A 23,678-nucleotide genomic window follows, 5' to 3' on the forward strand; every position below is an offset into this window, starting at 1 on the left:
AAAATCATTGTAGAGAAATGCCTCTTCTACTGTCATGAAGATAATGTGGGCAACTAACTTCAAATTCCAATTAACTTGGTGAGTTCTAGAGAAGGTTAAACGTTTCAGAATTATATAAATAGATGCAGTTATAAAGCATTTTAAAACAACAGAGTTTTTAAATTTCCAAATATACATTGAAAGAAATTGATTGACGTAATTAAGAAGCCGGTTGCAAACACACACACACACACTCACACACAGAACAATAATTAAGTATAAATGCGTGTCATGATTCTCAAACGGAGGGCTTCTGGCCAAAGAGGACTATGAGAATCGCCTCGAGAACTTCACACAAACGGCATTTCCTACCCGCACCCCGTGATTCCCATATCCCACACAGGGACACTACTTTCTAGCTGAGAATCTGTCATTACGCTAGCCACCCCCCAGTCACCACTTCCTGAAACTCAATACTGACTTGTGATCCTTGGCACTCCTGATCTCCTTGTACTTCTCTCACAACTCCACTTGTGTTTTCTTTCTGGGCAACTCTTCATTGCCCATCCTCTTCAACTCCAGAGTCTGGATCCTGGCACATGCTTTTCTACATTATGCAATCTCTCTGGACAACCTCAACTACTCACTGTCACAGTTCTAACTACCACCAGGGTACTGACATCTCCCAAACCTGTCCCTGCAGTACTGACCTGATCTTAGTCCACCCAAGAGTCTTCCAAACGGCTCCACTCAGATGACCCACAGGCTCCAAAACTGGACTCAACCTACGCGCCATCAATCTTCCATCTGGCCCCAACATGGTATTTACAGCCACCCAGTTACCCTAATTGTGTTTTGGAAAATCATTCCAGACTCCCCCTTCTCCTTACCTAATTCAGTCTCCAAGTCCTGTCAATTTTACCTCCTCCTATTTCACACATCCCCTCCTCAGTAACCCTGCCATTGCTAAAACAAACTCAGGCACTGAGTAACTGCTACATCAGCTAAAGCCACAGGTTCCCAACCCATTTACCCACGGCTGCAATTTCTATCCATCCCCTGCCCTACCCTCTTAAAGCTATCTTCCATATTAAACCCAGAGGTAAGTACAGACCTGATATCCAACTTTCTACTTAACGCCCTTCGATCAGCCCCTTACTCACCACAGAAGTAAGAGCAAACTCTCTAGCCTCACCTCCCACCCCTTCCTGTCCTACCATTTAAGCTATTTCCTGCCTTTCTTTGTTCATCTTTTTGCATCTACCAGGAATACCTCTGCATGTTTCTCCCTCTAGTTATAGTTAACACTTGAAAATCCTTCAGGATTCTGACCAAGCATCAACTGTTCCAGTAAAGTTTTTCCAAAATCACTAGCACCCTATGCATCTCTCTCACTTATCATTTGACATATCAGTCAGACTGTGTGTGTGTGTGTGTGTGTGTGTGTTTCCCACCAATTTAAGTTACTCAGAAGCAGGAACTGTGTCTCATTTATCTTTTTAACTCTGGCACAATGCCTGGTACCCAATGGGTAAGGAATAAATATTTGCTGAACTGAATTAAGGAAGACAAGTAGGGGTCCTTTATTAATTCAGTGGTCAAACTTTTTTTTACAAATAAGTCAAAGGTAACACTAAAGCTAGCATTACAGAACTATTATAAACTTCTTATTGACTTTAAGGGGTTTAGCATCTATCCTTTTACCTATCCCATTATGTACCTCCTCCTATACTGTTATAAACTCAGCAGTAAATCTCAATACAGATCTACTTGGTACGAAAGTCATTCTATCATATTACACTGAATTTAATGTAAGTTATATGCAACTAGACATCAAAATCCACTGAAATAAGTTTTAGAATAGAAGGCAACTCAATTTGCAAAAATTGTATGAAATTTCTTTTCATCCAACCTACCCGAAAATTATCTGGGGAGCTCAAATGAAGTGTTTCCCTAGTATCTTCAGAAGCACCGGCACACAACCTATAAAAGATATGATAATTCCTTTCCTCTTTCCCTTGAACACAGATCCTAGATTTCTCTAGAAGATAATGTGAAACAAATCCTCCAACAACTGAACTCTAAAAAACAAAACAGAGAAATTACGTTTTTGCATTTCAAGTCTTAAAGTATAACCTATCAATGTTAAATTATCTTTTCTAATAATCAGTTGTCTATCAAAGAGGTTGTAATTTATGAAATAAAGGGGAAAAAACAGATAACTAAATGTAAGTTTATAGTATTTATAGAGATCACAGTGAACGTATATATTATCCTAACTGTTTAAAAGTAAAAGAGGAAAATTTAAATATATTTGCCATGAGTTCAAGTGCAGCACCAATATTCTATCAAGACCCTGTATTTCCAAAAACACTCCCCAAATATATTACCCCAAAACTCACTCTCACTTACCTTTTCATTGAAATGTATTTCTACAAATTTCCCAAATCGACTGCTATTATTGTTGCGAACAGTCTTTGCATTTCCAAAGGCTTCTAAGAGTGGGTTAGCTATTGAAAAAGAAATGAAAATACGCCATCAGAAAGTTAGCATGAAAGAAAATTACAAAGCAATATGCATAGTATGTTTCATTTATTAATAAACATAAATAACTAGAAAAATATTCTCAGAAACATTAACATGAATGAATTCACTTGTAATGTCAAATCCCACAAATATTTATTGACTCCCACTATGTTCGGGCCTTATTAAAGTGCAAGAGATGGAAAAGTTACTCAAAATTTAATTTTAAAAAAAAAAGTAAGTGTTATGAGAAAGACTAAATTTTCAAAAGTCACTAGGTTACAAAATTTATAACTCAACCTTAAAAATTACTCCCTAAAAATTTTATGGTTTTCACATCAGCCCTACAAGAGCAGTGATGATAGTAAAGAAAACAGCAAGCTTTCTGTGACGAAATACAGGCAAGAAGTTCTTAGCTGACTTACATTTAAAAATATATATTAATAAAACCTCCAGATTTAATATTTTTACATGCACATCCAACAGAATCTAACAAATGAGCGTTTACAGAATTACCTATGAAAGCTTCTCAGAACAATAGTTCTTGAAATCCCAATGAACAAATGTAAAATTTTAACTGTCTTCATTTTATAATTTCGCACATTCTTTCTTTTTCTCTCTCTCTCTCTCTCTCTCTCTCTCTCACCCTGACTGGAAAAGAGCTCCTAGAGTCTATTCTGGTACTCACCAGTCTTAACTATAAGCATACCAGATTAGTGTCAATCTTACTCACATATTCCTTCAATAACCTCATAAATTGCTTCATATGTTTACTGCTAGAGTATCTCTTATGAAATCTTTTAAAGTCCATTTCTCTTATTCTATCCACAGTAGAAAGCTTAACTAGTCACAAAACCCTTTTAAAGATCACTCCCAGGTTGTTTCACTTGCTAAAATAAGAAAGTATTAAAACTAAAAGAAATATTAGCATGTATTCCCACCTAAAGATTTCTATGGCCCTGCCAGTTAACATAAACTATTCTCCAGTAAGGGGCTGTAGAGACATTTGGAATAACACTTTCCAACTGTCCTCAACTACAGCACGTTACACATTGCACAGTACGTTCTCATGGAAGAAACCAGGCTTATCTGGTTTCAAAGCAAATCTGTACCTCAAGTAAACAAGTCCGAATATTAATTAGTATTTTATTAAATTAACCCATTATTTGTTTTTTATTTATTTATTCAATTTTAAAGGGCAATTCCCTCACTAAAGGCACTTTACTGTGACTCTACCTAGGTGTGTGTCACAGTACCACAGTGAGAACCGTAGATACAAATTAGAAAATTATTTATATCAAAAAATATGAAAAACCTTATGGATGCAAACTTTAAAAATGTTTATTAGGGGCTTCCCTGGTGGTGCAGTGGTTGAGAGTCCGCCTGCCGATGCAGGGGACGCGGGTTCGTGCCCCGGTCTGGGAGGATCCCACGTGCCGCGGAGCGGCTGGGCCCGTGAGCCATGGCTGCTGGGCCTGCGCTTCCGGAGCCTGTGCTCCGCAACGGGGGAGGCCACAACAGTGAGAGGCCCGCGTACCACAAAAAAAAAAAAAAAAAAAAATGTTTATTAGACTCAAATTTATATTCATCTACATGCATATTTTACATAATTGTGAAAAAAGTATGTAACATTTGCCTGCCATGATATAGAGAAATGCATGAACATAAAAGGCCCCTGATAAATTTTTGTTCAACTGGAATTTTTCTTTAAAATGTCAAGAATATTAAAATATGCACTTAGTAGAGCATATAGTTAAGATGCCTGGGTTTATGTCCCATTTCCACAACTAATGAGCTTATTTACTCTTCAGAAAGTTACTGAAACTCTTTCTCCCTTAGCTTCTCATCTGTGAAGCAAGGATAAAATAGTACTTACCTCATATTCTATGGAGATTTAAGTTTGTAACAGATTTTAAGCAAATCAGACAACACCTAACACATCCCACACATGTCAGTATCATCATCATTATTAAATACTTACTGAAGGGGTGAGAAGAGTGTCCAAAGAGGCCTGAAACACCTCAGAGAACTAAAAGGAGGCCAGTGTGACTAAAGCATAAGGCTGCAGAGGAACAACGACTCAAACAGACCAGAGGAGGTGGGGCAGGCCACACAGAGCACTGGAGGTGATGGTATGAATTTGGGGTTTTAGCTTGAGAGAAATACGAAGCCAATAAAGGGCTCAGGGCAAAAGAGGTCATTCCAACTTCCACACAGAGAATAGGTTAAAGGGCAGCAAGACCATAAGAGGGGAGACCAGACAGGAACCTGTGCTGCAGGAGGTTGCTGCAGACTCAGCGTGATGGCAGCGGAGACCAAACAGGATCCGAGAAGTCTCTAAGCAGTGAGCAAGCACTGACAGCCCGGGGAAGTCAACTTACAGACTCCTGCTTTCCAAGTGTATGTATGCTTTCATTAAAATGATTTCTCCCAGCACCTCATTTCCAAATAACCGTCTCCCTTTCTCCTTTACAAAAACAAGGTCAACAAAATAAACAGGAGGCAGGAGGGCTTCCTATATTCCTCTCATTCATCCGACAGACATTTATGAAGCATATACTATGTATCAGGCACTATTCCAGGAGTTTGGAATATATAAAATCCCTGCCCTCTTAGCACGGACATGGGGTCGGGGGGTGGCGGGGGGGAGGACAACAGACAATAAGTAAATGAGAAGATAACATCTGAGCAAAGATTTGTAGGAGATGGCAGAGTCTTTTGGATCTGTTGGAGAACACACCAGACCACTTAGAGGATTCTTCTAAGTTAATTTCAGTACATATCTAACAATGGAAAATAAGAATTTAAAAAATTAACAATACCTTCGACAATTCTATCATCAATGTCTTGACCGGTTCCATACGATTCAGTCAGATATCTGTTTAAAATACAGGATGAAAAAAATGCTGGATGAGAATGATATTGCATGCATTATCTTTCTAATTTGAATATTATTTAATACATCTAAAATTTAAACCTGGATCATGCACTGGAATGGCTTATTTAAAAATTACAATTTATATTTAGATGCAACTACTATTCTGTTATAGCTTTTAAACATTTAAAATTCTATTTGGATGGCCTTTAACATCTAAATCAGCATTATTTTAAAAACTTTTTGGGAATATTCTGATTTTAACCAACTGTTTAGTTGTAAATATGCCACACATTGCACACAGAAATATTCACCTTTGACACTGGGAGGAGGGCTGTGGGGAGGTAGACATAAGAAGGCCAGTCATCATAAACTTAAGGTAAAAAATGGTTTCAATTGAGAGTCTGCCTGCCGATGCAGGGGACACGGGTTCGTGCCCCGGTCCAGGAAGATCCCACATGCTGCGGAGCGGCTGGGCCTGTGAGCCATGGCCACTGAGCCTGTGCGTCCGGAGCCTGTGCTCCGCAGCGGGAGAGGGCACGGCGGTGAGAGGCCCGCGTACCGCAAAAAAAAAAAAAAAAAAAAAAAAAGGCCTCAACCACTCTAATGGCAGAACTATTGAAAAAGAACGTAAAGGCTGCATTTTGAAGGAACATTCCAAGATTTCCCTTTGCCTAACCAGCACTGGTCTTCTCCAGGATCCTCATGAGAATAGCATACCAGAGCTAGATTTCAACAATCTGCAGCTTAGCTTCCACATGTCTGTTTTTGTAAAAGGGATAGAACCCACCATTCCAAACTATGTCATAAAGCATGCAAGAGTATTCAGAGTCAACGGGTTCAAATCTCAAGGGGATCGTTGTAACTCTTTGCTCATAACATGTTCATGGCAACACTATTCACAAGAGCCAAGAGATGGAAGCAACCCAAGTGCCCAAGTGCCCACTGAGGAATGAATGGGTAAACGAAATGTGATACATAACACACGAGGGAATATTACTCAGCCTTAAAAAAGGAGGAAAATTCTGACACATGTCACAACATGGATGAACCTCGAGGACAACGTGCTATGGGGGATAAGCCAACCACAGAAAAACAAAAAGTATATGATCCCCTTATATATAGAAGGTGTCTAGAGTAGTCAAAATCATAGAGGCAGGAAGTAGAACGGTGGTTGCCAGGGGGTGGGGTCAGGGGAAACGGGGAGTTGTTTAACGGGTACAGAGTTTTAGTTTCATAAGGTGAAAGGTTCTGGAGACTGGCTGAACACAATGTGAATATACTTAGCACTACTGAACTGTACACTTAGAAGTGGTTAAGATGGTAAATTTTATGTTATATACATTTTTTACCACAATTAAGAAAAATCAACCTGCTCAAAATATTCTAGGTCAGCTAAACACTCCTCACCTTAGAACAAATTTTGTATTTTCCGTTTTGCCAGCTCCTGATTCTCCAGATACAATGACAGACTGACTCATCTTGAGCACCTTCATGTCTCGAAAAGCCTTATCAGCTGGGGTCAAAATAATACATTAACGATGAACAGTGTATTTAAATACAAAATTTTCCAAATGATAGAAAGTCCATTTACTATCAAAAAGCACTTGCTCCTAAAGAAATTATAATGTGTGTTTACAGTTACCAAAATTTTAAAATAAAATCATTGAAAAGTGTTCAAAACATCTCTAAAGGTATATACGTTAAATGTTCTCTCTAGTTATCCTGACAGCTAAGTAATATGAAATCAAATAAACAACTCTTATGTTTGTACTAGAATGTCTCCATATTATGAGCTGTGGCTCAGCTTTTCCTAATACTAGAGCAGACCTGCAGAGAGATGAAAAACGCTCACTATGCATAACTAATGACATCCCCAGAGAAAAAAGCAAGAAGTAACGAGCTACCAATTAAGAAATCTGGCAGCCAAAATTTCTGCTGGAGAAAAAAAAATACATAACTGCACAATAAATCTGTGGGGTTTTTTCTGTAATACTACTATTAAATTTAAACATCATGTAGAATTTTTCAGCATTTCAAAAATAGGCAAAATTAACTGCTTTAAATTTTTTAGATTTGTGATTATTTATATATACAATTTTTAACGATCTTCATTACACTCCAACAATTTAGAGTATAAAATGTCTTTAAGACTCCCCGGACACGGTGAGCACAATTCAGTTCTATTAAAGTGGGCTCAAATTAAAACAATCTTGATTAAAAATTAGGTCCTGACAAACTTAGCCCTATAAGGCAACTATTTCTCACCTCAGGCATGTGCTACCCATACCAGCGAAGAAAGCTCTACTAATGGCTTTTACTCTAAGGGCCAAATGCAAACTACACACAAGAGTATTCACACATCCCTTTGACCAATGTATCAGCAATCTGTTCCACTCACTTTTGTGGAATCCTTGTAAAAACTTTTTTAGCAGTAAACAACTAAAAATAAAAGCCGGTTTATTTACATTTTAAGCACGTAACCTGCTCACATTGAGGTTCTAAGGATGTTGCACCATTTAGCCAGCTGACAGAACACATACCCATGCCAATCAGAGCGTCACAGAACCAGAAGTCAATGTGCAGCTGCACTGGACTTGGTGTACACATTCAAGCTTGCCTAGTAGCACACAGTACAGGGTCAGCCAAATCTAGAGGTGAAGCCCGGTTAGGCCACAATACAGGTACAAAGAGAAAGCCCAAAGAGAAGCTAACTGCACTAAGAACCAGAACCAGAACGTGTCATCATTTAACTGCCAGCTATGTCTGAATCCCAAGGCTTAGCTAACATCTCTGTACCTGCAGTCAGCAGCTATGGGGGACGCCTGTCAAATAACTCCCTCTCTGCTCCCCAGAGCTAAAGTGCTTTGAGATGAGAGAGTGCCTGAGAAAGACAAAGACAGATGTTGCTGCCTTCCCATGTGGGTTCCCCAGAGATGTGAAGCATGTATCACTGTCGATCCTTTACATCTGACAGAGCCCTGATGCGGGGCGAAGCATGGAAGACGTCTGCTCCCACAGCTCCTTTCCAGCCCAGGGAACGCGCTCACTAGTGATGACCTGGGTCATCAGGAGGCAGACAGCCCAGGCCTCCTTCCTAGTTGTGGAAGGAGGACACTTTTCAGGTGGAGTCAGAAGAAAACAATAGGTCAGCTTTTATTATGACCTACTTTCAACTGGGTGGACACGCTTAAGATGACACGGGCCTTTAACAAAGGTAATGAGGTACAACCACCCCATGAGCTGGCTGCAAAAGTATCTTCCCCACCCTGTGTGAATACATGCTCCTGACATGGTGATACATTCAGAATGCACACAAGCCCTCCAAAATACGTATTCGATTCATGGTATCTCTGATTAATCCAAAAGAAAAACTGAGTAAATCTGTACAGTTTAAAGAAAAATAAATATTAAGATACAATTAAGTTACTTACCAATTGCGAAGACATGAGGTGGCATTGTCCCCAGAGATTTTCCTTGGTACGACTTTATGGTTTCCGAAGAATATATTTTAGGTATGTCAAAGTAGGGGTTCACTGCTATCAGAATGTTGGCCACATATGTCTAAGTGGGAAAGACATAAACATAAAATTTTCCAACTACCGTTTTCATTTAAAACCAAACAAGGGTCACAGGAGAAAGAACACACAGCAAATAGACACCCCCAGTTCTCTCTATAAGTAGAACTCCTAAATCTGCATTTCTAGACCTAAATATTCCCTGATCTCTATAGGACCCATATTTCTCTAACTCTTAATAAATATTTACATTTTCTTAACCCATAGCCATCTAAAACTCAGCACATCCAAAATCAAAATCATCTCTCTTGACCTCCCTTTGCCTCAAAGGAAACATCCTCCTCCCGCATCCCCCCTCCCAGGTTCACCACCACCAGGTCTGCGTGGGCAGAGCTGAGTCTACACCTCTATCTCAGACACCTCCTGTCGACTCCACTTATGACATCTACTCTATGCCTACAGCCTGAGTTTTGTTTATTTGTATTCCTCGCCTAGACTTTCCTCACCCTGCTACTAAACAGCTTAACATAGCTCACAGGACCCTCTAGGCCCTGAAGACTTTAACATAGCTCACAGGACCCTCTAGGCCTATGCCCAACACTGAAAGCCAAGGACTGGTTTAGCTCGGTGGTGACCACTTGGCCCCAGATTTTTGCAAAACAGCATATGCGCTAACCATTGCCTAGAATACTGACGGGCTAAATGTTTAATGAGCAAGTGAAGCTTGCTTTTAAATCTGAAATTTCACTGTGGCTTCAAAAGACCAGAAAAATGCCACCAACAGGATTTATAAAATTCCTCGTGTGTAGAAAGAGAGTTGTGGTTTAGCAATTAGTTGTGGTTTACTGGCCAAACTAGGGCACACAAGACCATGTTTTTCTCTTTTCTGCTTCTAGTTGTGGAAGGGAAATGACGCAGAAACCCCGGACTCTCAGCCTACGCATCTAAAATTCCGTGAAAAGGGCTTCCCTGGTGGCGCAGTGGATGAGAGTCCGCCTGCCGATGCAGGGGACGCAGGTTCGTGCCCCGGTCTGGGAGGATCCCGCGTGCCGCGGAGGGGCTGGGCCCATGAGCCATGGCTGCTGGGCCTGCGCGTCCGGAGCCTGTGCTCCGCAACGGGAGAGGCCACAACAGTGAGAGGCCCGCGTACCGCAAAAAAAAAATAAAATAAAATAAAATAAAATAAAATTCCGTGAATGTTCCCAAAGATGTTCCCTGGAGTTGGGTAAAAAATAAGAAATTCCCGGGCTTCCCTGGTGGCGCAGTGGTTGAGAGTCCGCCTGCCGATGCAGGGGACACGGGTTCGTGCCCTGGTCCGGGAGGATCCCACATGCCGCGGAGCGGCTGGGCCCGTGAGCCATGGCCGCTGAGCCTGTGCGTCCGGAGCCTGTGCTCCGCAACGGGAGAGGCCACAACCGTGAGAGGCACGCGTACCCCCCCCAAAAAAAAAAGAAATTCCCGATAATAATGTTTCTATGGGAAACAAAAGGAAAGTAATAGAGACTTTAGTAACCAAGGGAAATGTTAAATGTGAGCTAGCTACTGTTCTACTCAAATCTAAGGGAGAATGATGGCAATTCTGGTTGGTTGAGACGTATAAAAATATCCAATTTAAACTATTCTGAACTGCTCCCCTCTCTTACATATATTATGATAATAATAACTCTATTTGTGTATTGCTGATATTTCATGGTTTTATAACTAAAAGGCATAACTGGCTAGGCAAAAACCCACCAGTCATGGCTTTCATTAACTTTGAAAATACTGGTTTTCCAAAGACGAGCTGACGATGCTAAACAGCCACTATCTAACACAGAGGTCATATGCCCAACCGCATACACAGCTTAGGAAAAGAAGGCAATAACAGCTAGGAATAACCTTAAAATTCTCCAGAGTGATGCAGACATTATACATGAGAAACAAAAACTTAAATTTCACAAATTATGATTAGGTAATTATTTCTATCAAGCATGTGATTTAGCAAAGACTTGTAGGTCAACTAAACATAATGTGAAAAAAAGACAACTAATTTTTTTGAAAGTACAATGAATTCTGCACGTAAACCTTCAGCTATCAATGATCACAGCCAGCAAATGTAGCACCACTGCAGCACAGGAAGCTTTAAAAGACCAACGAAAATCCCATGGGTGTGAAGCTTTCCTATAAACATCCTAAATAAAAACAAAGTATCTCAATTTCTTTGAATAAGATCATTCTGTAAAGGTAATTTAAAATTTGTAAACTTCAAGAAAAAGATATTAAAACAATTAAAACTTGCTCAAATAAATAAGACTGTTTCACTACCACCAAGTGATATTAGACATGTAAAGAAAAAACAGCGGCCAGTTCTTCTTGAAAGATGGTTACATCTAAATCAACTTTTACTGACTTATTACAAGTTAAGCTGCTTTAACAAACAAATTTTTTAAATTTGTATTATTTTAGTATCTAAAACAACATTTAGCACACATTAGATACTCAATATTAATATGCTGATTAAGTGAATTTTGCTTCTAAATATATTTTTAAATAAGAATAGCCATATATATATGTGTGTGTGTGTATATATATATATATATATATATATATATATATATATTAACCGAAATACACTATTTAGTTGATTTTGAGAAAAATCAAGGAGGAAAGTAAAGACTTAATAACTATGTATAACCGAAAAACAGCAAGTAAACTCTTTAGGAAAAGACTAGATTAGCTCTATTTCCCAGCTGTCGTTACTTGGACAGATGGCAAAGACTAAAGGTAATTTAGTCAGAATTAAGTAAGTACAATTAGGCAAATTGATAGTGATATAAAAGATTAAGAATGTCATTCGATCTAGGAAGTGTCAAAGAAGCCATGTGTTTTCTTCGTTCAAAAATAATGAAGAGTCCCATCTTTATAACAGGAGGGCTACAGTGCAGTAATTTACCTCCAGCCAACAAAGGGATATACAGAACTCATACGTGCCCAGTGAATCATTACAATTAAAACAGACTAGTTAAGTATCCATCTGAATGATGTGGTACAAACCCTATTTCCATTAAAAGCATTGTCTTTCATTTTTAAGTATCCTGGGTTTTTAGGGTAAGTTATCTATTTGGAATGAAATATTGCAACTATTCAGGCTCTATGATCAGCACTTCAGTGTTCTCGGTATTTCCTCACGTACTGCCTTCTATTCTAATTCACATCGTTTTGTCTTCCAAGTTTTTAATTTCAATACTTATGCCTTATAGTCTGCCTTAAACGTTTTGCAGAACAATGTGGAAACTGCATCAATTAAACAGATCTACAGATATATGCCAAAAGTTAAAAAATCAAAACTCAAAATAATTAGTGTTTTTTTTTAAATATCCAAATTGGATAGTTTTAAGTCTGAATGATATTAGATGATGCTCTGCATTCATTATTTCATTCTGCAAATATTTATTAATATTTGTACCATGTGTGGTCTAAGCCCTGGTGTTAGAACAATAAATCAGAAAAGAATCCTTATCCTCATGGAGCTCACACTCCGTTCAGTAGGCTCAGATCAAGTATGATTTCCTGTTAGAAAATTTCAAGCTCAACAAAATCAAACAGTAGCACGTAAAATAATTATTCCCACAAAAACTTAACCTACAGGTAAAATACTTACGTAAATTCTGTCTTTACTGTATCGAACTTTGATATTATGCAGCAGTGTGGCTTCATTCAAATACATTAATGAACCTGAGATGGAAAATTTGTAAATCATTAGTTATTTGAAGAAAGAAAGTAAAATAAAACCATGCCATCTTAATCTGAATCACTCTGATCCAAAGCTAAAATTCACCTGTTACGTCAGATTTAATTCCATCTTTTTCCTGGTACTTATAAACCCCAGAGGCTGATGTAAAATGGATCTAGTTTACATATGTGTTACAGTGATATTTTTAAACAATGAATTTCCAGTGAGGTGAGTGCCTCTAGTTAGTACCAGGTGAGTACAAAAAACCGAGTACAATTCAAGTGGAAAAAAAGAACGACTTTAGATGGTGCTGATTTTAATACATTTTAACACAAAAAAGATTAGTAGGCAACACTAATCCCATCTGATGCTCAGAATTTTACAGGAAAAACACAAAAGATAAAATTTTAGAACGGGAAGGGATCGTGTCATTCAGGCAGTGCCTCATAAGTGATAGACTAAACAAGAATCCTGAAGAAATCTATACGGCTTAAACCAGGATATGCAGCTAACTAACAGCAGCATCAGGGTAGAAATCTTGTTTTCCTAACGTCTGTTCTCCTAACGCTCTGACACATCCTGTTCTCCCAGCCTGATCTACTGCCCCGGCCCTCAGTCAGTCCCCTGAGCTCCATTTCCACGTTTCCACCATGCACTTGAGCAGACAAGCCCACTCTTCCCCCAACCACTCTGTTTCCATTATCAGCACCACCATTTCTCACTCATCTATTCTGCAAGCCTTAGTCAATACTAGGACCATCCTCTCTCCCCCCTCCTTGCTCTAAGCCCATTTCCAAGTCTTTATACATGTAATAAAGTATAGCACAGCACCAGCTTCATGGTAGGCACTCAGAATTAGCACAATCTGAGTCTCTGAAGTGTCTCCCCTTTCTTTCCATTTCCACAGCCCCAATCCCAGTTTAGGCGTCGTCACCTCTTCTGTAATCACAGCAGCCTCTCACTTGTCTACCGCCGCAGTCTCTCTCCTCTCTAACCCAGAATGCTCAGTGCATTAATCTAACCACACTAGAGCCCTGACTAAATCTCTCTCTTCCTCAAAACTCATCAGTGGGTCTCCGTCAACTACCAAATTCATGTTCAAGTCTGATATTCAAGCCCCTTAGTAAACCTGCATTCGACTGACCTTTCCATATAATTTTCCATAACTCCCTTTAATATGGTCTAACCTGCAGGCAGACTAAACCATTTACCAAACTCAACTATCATGCATGCACTGGGCTGCACCTCTCTATTTCTAGGTATCAAAAATCTACCTATCCTTTAAAGTCAGTTCAAAGGCTATCCCTCAAATGACACCTCCCCATTTTCACTACCCCACCATCACTAGGACTACTTGCTCCTGTGTACTTGCGTTATGGTGCGTACCACAGAATGCCAGTCTTGTGATGACAATTTTGTATATCTGGTTTTGGCTTCTATACCAGATCCCTAAGGGCAGGGCCCTGCCTGATTCATTTGCTTGTTTGCTTGATCCCTCACTGAAGCTGTATATATGCCTACACTGTATGTATATATAACCTACAATTCAACACCCGACCAATTCTGTCGAACAAGAGCCCGCTGCTCTACCTGTCTCAACAGACTGCCCATGCTTCTACACTCACACGATGCAGACAGGTCACACTGCAAGGACACAGGCCTCACTGTGTTCTAATGCCACTTACAGCAGAAAAATACAGAGTAAGAAGTGGGTGGAGGCCCCTAACAGTTGAACGGCAGCCCTCCTTTCAGTTGAGGAAAGATGTAGAGAAGGCAGGCAGCAGAGGGTGTCTCGTGTGGGTTCGGTCCCCTACTTTCTATACCTCTGCACTTCTTCCACCCCCGTCCCCAGGAGCTTGATCTACACGCTGCCTTACAACATCGAACCACTCGCCCATGGCTCAGCTTCCTCTGAAACTGCCTGGCTGCATGATGCTCTCTCTGCAACTCTCTCTGCTTCCTGTAAGTAAGAATGCCTGATCCCACAATACGGCTCCCCCAGAAAAGCTAATCATATAAACCTACACGGCATGTGGATGGCTGCTTGCCCTTCTTTCTTTACGTCCTCCCATACTGACCACCAGCCTTCTCAGGGATACCTGGTAATTCAACTAAATAAATCCCTCACTGTTGTCCATCGACACATGAATGGATAAAGATGTGGCACATATATACAATGGAATATGACTCAGTCATAAAAGGAAACCAAATTGAGTTATCTGTAGTGAGGTGGATGGACCTAGAGTCTGTCATACAGAGTGAAGTAAGTCAGAAAGAGAAAAACAAATACCGTATGCTAACATGTATATATGGAATCTAAAAAAAAAATGGTTCTTAAGAACCTAGGGGCGGGACAGGAATAAAGATGCAGATGTAGAGAATGGACTTGAGGACACGGGGAGGGGGAAGCGTAAGCTGGGACGAAGTGAGAGAGTGGCATGGACATATATACACTACCAAACGTAAAATAGATAGCTAGTGGGAAGCAGCCACATAGCACAGGGAGATCAGCTCGGTGCTTTGTGACCACCTAGAGGGGTGGGATAGGGAGTGTGGGAGGGAGACGCAAGAGGGAGGAGATATGGGGATATATGTAAATGTATAGCTGATTCACTATGTTATAAAGCAGAAACTAACTCACTATTGTAATGCAATTATACTCCAATAAAGTTGTGAAAAAAAAATCCCTCACTGCTGAAATATCTGCCAATGACAATAAAAATTTGGACCAGAGGGTCTTCCTCTTAAATTATGCTACTCAGACTACTCCATTTAAATAAAGACACAGAAAAGGAAAGACAGAAAGGAACATGTATGACCCTCAGCTTGCCAGAATGGGAAATGGTAAGTCTCAGTGGCCTCTGCATCCCTGAAGGCACGACCTAGGGATGCTCAGAGAGTCTTGGACATCACTTCCTGCTCCACCAAATTCCCTCCTCCCATCCTCTCCTAGTGGCCACCCCAGGACTACTTGGTTTGGCTACTGACATGCAATACTTTAGGTGAACTGTTTGCCTTTTATGCCTAATTCTTCATAGATTTAACTATACACTTGATATTAAAAGTTTTTAAATAAGACATAATAAAAGAATGAACATCTTTGTTTCTTTATAAACTCCGTAAGAAGAATTTCGGTATAATTAATATATACTGAGGACACTAAAAGTTTCTAATGAAGACTAGATATCACTCAATTCTTAAATTTAGGAATCTGACTAGGGAGTTATCTAAGCATTTAAGATTCTGCTTATTTGTTACAGTTCTGGTTCACTGAGAGAGAAAAAAAGAACCCACAAACAACTTCAACTGCAGTAGAAGTCAATCAATTCTATCATTACATTGTTGTAGAAGTCATTCCATTACTGAAAAAGAGACTGAACCAGGCAACTTCGGGGATTCTTTCCAAAATTATAGTTTATACTCTATTATTCTCGACTTCTAACAGTGATCATTCATGAAGATTATTGTATGCCATGTAAGTAACAGTAGCTTAAAAATTAGCACCAAAAAATGCTTATTTTAATTACCAACCTCACATCCCTGAACTATTTTCCTATTCTGGCATTAATCCTCAAGAGTCAAGTAAAAAGGCAAAGTTAACATACTAAACTCCACACATAAAACCCTTCACATAGAAAACCTGGAGCTAAAGCTAGGTAATCAATTTTGCTATATTATGAGGGCACTATCAGAAGTCCACTCGTGTGTCTGTTTCAACAGAACCTTTATCACATAGTTCAGGATGCTCTACAGACATCAAGCTCTTAATCATCACATTATTACCGCGATACAGAGAAGAGGAAAGGATTTTAGAAATATGCACGTGAGACCCAAACAAACAACGCCATGCGTCACTTGGCGGAGGACAGTGGTGTAGTGGGCAACCAAGCCTCAGGCAAAAGGACTCAACTAATCAGTGATGGAACCACTTTCGCTGGAAAACCTGCATTCTAAACTCAACAGTTAGAGCTGCATTCATGATGTGGTTTCAGAAAGGGGATATCAAGTAGGGCTGGACTACTGTGTGGTGAGGACAGGTGACATCCTCAGCAACATTCCTGCCGTCTGGCATCACCAGAGTCAACACCTGCAAGAAGCGGCAAATCTCCACTAAGACCAGGAAAACTAAACGGTTAGACACGTCCACCACCATGAAACAATCAGAGGGAGACTGCTTTAAAATATTTAAGAAATGGATTAAAAGTAATTCAACATCATTTATTATGTTTAGCTCTACGTGGATATATAAACCAGAAAACATTATTTTGAAATATGAAAAGGATTGATTCCAATTCTGAATACCCTCTCAAGTTTTAACAGAAAAGAATTTTCTCTTATTTTAGATACGATAGAGTCTCGTTCCTTTTTGTTGTTGTTCTGATTGCTGTTCAGAAAAATATTATCCCATCAGACAAGCTCTCTAGCAAGTTTGGACAGGAAGGGAGCGCCATGTTGTTTCTCCCAGTCTCTTACACCTGACAACAACAGATACCATCTACTGAGAGGATGTTAGAGGTCAGGCACTGCACCAAGCATTTTAAATGTATCATCTCTAAGCATGAAACATAAAACTCATTACTCCTGTTTTCCAGACCAGAAGCTCAAAGGGGAGAGAGAAACTGCCTACGGGCACACAGCTTCCTAATGGCACAGTGAGAATCTGAACTCGGGGCTCCCCCATTACTCCTGTATTCCACGTCACATAGGGGGGATCTTACAGGCTTACTCAAATGCAAACTCCAGAGAAAACCAATAAGGACAAAATATATTCCTTTCTCCTACCTCTCTTATTTAATTGCAGAGTTTTTAATGCCAGATACATTGAACGAAACCCATGACGACTGGACATGATTCTTAAATATCGCCACATAAAAAATGAAACATGATTACCACTATATCTTGAAAATGTAAGAATAAACATGGCCTATTGCTCTGGATACAGTATTTTTTCACCAAAAATTCTAAGATAGTTGTAAGGCAAATTAATGTTGCACTTTAATCCAATGTTCTGAAATCAGTTTTCAATTAGTACTTATTACATAGTATTTTTTTTAATGTTTGTTTCCTTTAAAGGGTGACACTAGATGGGTCCTCCTGACTCAACTTCCAAATTATTGAACCACATATAGTGCTATAAAAATCATCTGATTCCAGATGACTCAGAGGTTCAAAAAACAAAAAAACCCCATAAAACCAAGAGATCTTTAGTTCAGGCTTCATAGTTAGTAAATGATTACCATTCCCTGTATTTACACAACTGAGATAACACTAAAAAGATACTCAGGAGACCCCTTCACCAAAGTGCAAATGTGAGCGAACAATGCATCTAGGACTGTGGGGCTCCTCCATTCACAGGAACCTTCAGGTCCAAAGGCAACATTTCTTCCGGACAAGGACAGTGTGCCCTGTAATATAATCACTCATATATTTTTTGAAGGAACAGTTTCCTTTTCTATGATGAGAACTATTTTTTAAATTGATACTTACAGTTATCTTCCACATCTTTTTTACTGTCCTCTTCTGCAGGGAACACTTGGTTTATGAGAGCCAGAAATGTCTGAAAAACAAAACAAGAGCTCATTAAACTAGAAGCTTACAAATAATAAGAAAGATAAAGGAGCTTAACTGACTGCATACATTGAAAATAATGGCAGTAATATGCTCTTCATTAAAATGTAATACAAGATCCTACTACTTAACAAGTCATTACTCAAATATATTATCCATTATTACGATGAACATGAAATCAATCATGGAAATCAATAAAACAAAAACAAAACCTGTGTTGTAACACCTAGAGTGGGACAAAACAAGAAGTATATTACGTTTACATAGGTATGCTATTTAACAACTTTTTTAAAAAATAAAAATTTTAATGTTTATGTATACACCAATTTTATTGTTTTAAAAAAGGAAAAAAGTAACATCCAATCAATCAATCAGATATACCAACAGACCATAATTTAATTAATGCTATTGTCTGAGTAAAACACATTAGACACAAATTCCTATACAGAAATGTGTCAAAAATATAAACAGTATCCAAAACTATTAGGTCCATAACATTACAGATATCCATTAATAAGTTGGTGTTTATTATATCATTTAAATACTATGGTAGAAACTCTAGAATTAAGATAGTATCTTGTAAGAGAGAAGAAATGATCTCAAATTACATCTAAAGAGAATTAAATTTTCTCCATGCCATTCTAATAGTTACCTATACATTTCTATTTCTCAAACAATTACAATTACTCCTGTGGTTGACGTTTCCATCCACATCAAACCAATCTCTAAGGAAAACCTGTTCAATTATTTTAGAATATTTGTTGGTCTGTATATGTATATATATGCAAGAGCATAAGACAAGGCTACTGCTATAGTTTACAGAGGAAAATCCAGGCTGCTAGCGCTACCTCAATTCAAAGTCATACCTAAATTAGAAAACTGTTATGCCCTGAAAACTCTAGAAGTTAATTAGTTGGAACCCACTACACATGTTCTTAATGTTATAAATGAGGAAAGGTTTAAAGGATAAATCACAAATTCAGAACTAATCCATAATGTACATTAAGTATATTATGGTACTATAAAACAATCCACAATTTATAACAATGATTCTACAGGAAAAACACGTTCAGAAATCACCACTAATGTCACAGATCTACGTGCCACTTTCACAGCCTCAGCAATGGGGCTAAAGCCTCCCCAGACCCCAGGTGTTGGCTCCATAAATGGGGTGCAGGACACAGAGTTCCGAGAATGGGAAGGTTAATCATCTTGGGGCTGAAAGGCCTGTAATGAGACTAAAAAATTGTCTCTCTCGATCCTTTTTCACCCCCCCAATGATCACCAGCCCCCATCTTCTTCTCCCCTCTACTTCCTACTCAGTGAGAAGGAGGACATCTGTTTCATTAAGGCAACTGTTTTCTCTTAGAGGAAGGAGGCATTTTCTCCTATCAAGAGATCACAGTAAACACCTACCACCCAGCCAACGCAGTGCACCCAGCTCCGTGACCACATGGACAAAGAAAATAGCGCCTGCACTTGAGACGATTACAATCTAGCAGGGAGGGGAGAAATGTAAACGAATGTCTCCAATCACGGTACGGGAGGCGAAGAAGGTGTACCACTCCTCAAAGCAAAGAGTAATCAGCGGTAAGCTCTACTGCCCGGGAGGAGGAGGACGCCACAGGGCATCTGTGGGAAACTTTCATAAAGGAGCTGACCTCAGTCGCTCCTGAGAGAGGAGTGAGTATTTGCTAAATAAGCACAGAGCTGCAGAGAGCGGCATTCCAGGCAAAAGGAGTACTGTGAGTGGCCACACACAGAGCCCAGCACCACCTGGCTCCCTGAGGACCGGACAGACCCTGGGAGGAAGGCTGGGAGGGGAGGAAAAGGACACGTAAGGCTAAGCATAAGGGCAGGAGAGTGAGGGGGAGACTGCTGGTCGACAAAAGACAAGACGGGCAACACAGACAGGGAGAAGGAAATGTAGACCCTTAAATGCCATGTGTTTAGGGCTGTAGCCTGCAGGCCAGTCAGCTGCAAATATGCAACATGAAATCAACTGAGAGGTTCAAGATGGCATTTTTAACAGAATAAAAGATATCAGAAAATATCAGAACGCATCACAGACGGTAAGGATGTTGCATTTGAATACACACACACGATACATAGACTTGTTGACATGTAAAATCTATTTGTCGTCAGTACGCACGTACACACACATGAATAATACGTATACCTAATGCGATTTCAAATCTATTTCTTACCACGGGCCACGACTGAAAAACTTTAAAAGGCACTGCTATCAACAAAGACAGGTTCCCCACCAGAGCTCATCACTCCCTCTTCTATGCTTCTACTGTATCAGCAAACAGATCTACTTGACTTGTCCGTTGCTTTACGCACTTCCTTCATTTTTAAATGCTGATGACCTCTACTGCATGAATCTACACAAAAGACTGCTTCTCTTATGGATCTTTTTAACCACACGGTTGTTATGACACTTTACAATTTATTAAGACCCTGATCAGAAAGTGGGGGCAGGGAGGGGATTAAGATGAAAAGAAATCCCTGAGAACTTGTTAACTTTCAAAAAGATTTTGTGAAAAGAAGCTTCAACTTTAGTTTATAAATAATCTAGGATCCATAAAGTTTTCATGACGCCACAATTTGAATTTTAAGTGTTTTTATTGGTTCTATGTGTGCAGCTGATTAATACTAATAAGGCACAGCTGAAAGCACAAAATACTTAAACTATAAAAAAGCATATACCCGTAAATAAGGTTTCTTCTATCCCTGAACTGAATTATTTTGTTACTTATGGATATAGGAGAATACATAGAACGAAATATAACTAGGAAATATACTTTTCATTTCATTTGGGGCTTCTGATTTACTGTGCTTATAAGATATGTTAAACAAAAATGAAAAAAGACTTTGAAAGATAATGAAAGGCTCACTAAATTTCTGTCACCCCAAAACATGCTACTTTGGCGGACTGATTATCTTGAGTTAAAGGCACTTGAGAAACAACAGCTGTAAGAAGGGCACTCTGACCCTTTTTATTCCTGAGAGCAGGAGATAAAACTCCCACGTGCAAGGTGCCCTCCCTCTACCAGGAGGAAAGAAGACATTCTTATCACCAGCGGAGGGAATGGAGACCAAGAGAAATCTGTGCAAACAAACCTTGTCTTGTCAGACTAACCCTTACCCTCCTAACCACTTCTCCACCATTTACCACCCTAGCCCAGACCCCTTTGCCTTATCAATTCTTCACAAATGTATTGTTTCTTTGTCTAAAAGATATAAAAGCTTCCTGCTCTGGTCACTTCAACTCTTCATTCTCTTGTGAAGGTTGCTATGTACATGTAAAAATCTGATAAAAGTTGTATGCTTTCCTACTGTGAATGTGTCTTATGTCAATTTAATTTTCAGGCCCAGCCAGAGACCCAAAAGGGTAGAGGAAAAATTTTCCTCCCCTACAACTTCAAATATATAAAAATAATTGAGGTGGTTTTTTTTAATTCTTTCTTTTTTTAGAACATGTACTGCATTGTAAGTACAAATAGGTACTTGTTAATAAGAGGAAAAACTAGAAACACTTTGTCTTTTCTTTCCTGAGGGTATCTTTAATTGGCCGTCGCTAACATGGCACATTATATATTATGCATTTAGGTTCCTGGGTTGTTTACAGTAACAGAATAGTTTTCTCTGTGAACAGACCTCATGAGAGATCCACCTTGTTTTTCTAAGGTTCCCAGAAGGATGGCAGTCATATGGCACTAGTTAACCGTGTATCAGTAGAACATAAATTATTCATGAACACTGGCAGAGTCTAAAGTAAACAGAAATGACATCAACAAATTTAATTTAGTCAGAAGTCCTGCTTAACGGGAACATTTATTAAAGTGAAAAGTGTTAAGCTCTCCCACAAAATAGGTAGGCCCTACAGTCCCCATGAAGGCTGAAAAGACTCCAGGTCACTTTTCCCCCATACTTTCATTTTGTTATATTGTCTAGTCTATGTCTAAGCCTAAAAGGAAATAGACACCATGTGTACAAAATTAAAGTATGCTTTTATGTTTTAAAAAGTACCATTAAAACAAAAATAATAACAGACGGTTATGCTTAAGACTTAAATATATTTATTTTATTATTTATTTATTTAGAAATATTTTTACTACAATCACATGATAAGAAATCTAAGTAAATAAAAAAGCTTTTTTAAAAATAATTAACAGCAGATGTAAGCTATTATATAGAGAATGGATAAACAACAAGGTCCGGGATTCCCTGGTGGCCGCAGTGGTTAAGAATCCACCTGCCAATGCAGGGGACATGGGTTCGATCCCTGGTCCGCAAAGATCCCAAATGCCACAGAGCAACTGAGCCCGTACGCCACAACTACTGAGCCTGCGCTCCAGAGCCCACGAGCCACAACTACTGAAGCCCGTGCACCTAGAGCCCGTGCTCCACACTCAACAAGAGAAGCCACCGCAATGAGAAGCCCGTGCACCACGACGAACAGTAGCCCCCGCTCGCCGCAACTAGAGAAAGCCCGCACGCAGCAACGAAGGCCCAACGCAGCCAAAAATAAAATAAACTTTAAAATAAATAAACAAATAAACAAGGTCCTACTGTACAGCACAGAGAACGATATTCACTATCCTGTGATAAACCATAATGGAAAAGAATATTAAAAAAAAGTGTGTATATGTGTATACCTGAATCACTTTGCTGTACAACAGAAATTAACACAACATTGTAAATCAACTATACTTCAATAAAAAAAGATTAAAAAAAGAATTATCCGGAAGCTAAAAAGCAAAAAGCAAAATTTCATAACATAATCCCATTCACTTTTTATATTTTTACTTGGTAACATGTTGAATACCTCACAGATATATTCATAACTTTAGTTATATGGCTTAAGGAATTAAAAATGTTATTGTTTATATTTTGTTACATAGCTATTTCTTCTTACGAATATGCTAATGAAAGGCTCACTAAATTACTGTCTGATTTTACGATGGGACACCATTTTCCCCCTAGGGTATGCACTTCTGATTTAATCACACAACTCAGGAGAAGACTAGGATTCACTGACCAGAAAACTGCTTTCCCCTATACTGTGCTAAAAAAATACCTACTTCATTGAAAAAGGGAGATACCTACAGACACAAATCAAATTTTGAAATCTTTCTGAGAAACTTCTTACCTTGCCTTTTTGGTTCAAGGGTTCAATCGTTAAGCTGTCGGGGCCAATATCCACGATATTGCCCATCTGAAACCCATCCGTAGGGTGCGGCGCCCAAACGGGCTTCCCGTCCTCCATTTCTGAAGGGAGCTATCCACTGTCTCCTGTTTCAAAGGAACGAACAAAGCAACGTGAGTAACTCTGGAGATGAAAAAAGATAACAATCTTTTTTTCAGTTAACATGTAAATCGCGATTCTTAGACACACACGAGCACCCCTGCAGGGGTGATCCCCGCCCCCTGCCACCCCGCTGCACCCACCCCCCTGTACCGCCTGTACAGGGGGACCAAGCAGAGGCTGCTCTAC

The 23,678-nt window shown here is 39.3% G+C and overlaps 1 protein-coding gene across 1 annotated transcript in view; it reads right to left on the minus strand.

The window, feature by feature from the left end:
- Positions 1 to 23,678, minus strand: part of MYO6 (myosin VI) — a 141,830-nt gene that overhangs the window by 66,090 nt on the left and 52,062 nt on the right. The window contains exons 2-9 of the mRNA XM_081251099.1: positions 23,334 to 23,476; positions 18,095 to 18,164; positions 12,536 to 12,609; positions 8,812 to 8,941; positions 6,788 to 6,893; positions 5,325 to 5,380; positions 2,392 to 2,489; positions 1,896 to 2,060 (exon numbers count right to left, since the gene is read on the minus strand). Coding sequence (XP_081107225.1) covers positions 1,896 to 2,060; positions 2,392 to 2,489; positions 5,325 to 5,380; positions 6,788 to 6,893; positions 8,812 to 8,941; positions 12,536 to 12,609; positions 18,095 to 18,164; positions 23,334 to 23,450 — 816 coding nt within the window. The 5' untranslated portion in view covers positions 23,451 to 23,476. The remainder of the gene's footprint in view (positions 1 to 1,895; positions 2,061 to 2,391; positions 2,490 to 5,324; positions 5,381 to 6,787; positions 6,894 to 8,811; positions 8,942 to 12,535; positions 12,610 to 18,094; positions 18,165 to 23,333; positions 23,477 to 23,678) is intronic.

The sequence above is a fragment of the Mesoplodon bidens genome, assembly GCF_964165515.1.
Source record: "Mesoplodon bidens genome assembly, chromosome: 12".
In the NCBI taxonomy this organism is placed as follows: domain Eukaryota; kingdom Metazoa; phylum Chordata; class Mammalia; order Artiodactyla; family Ziphiidae; genus Mesoplodon; species Mesoplodon bidens.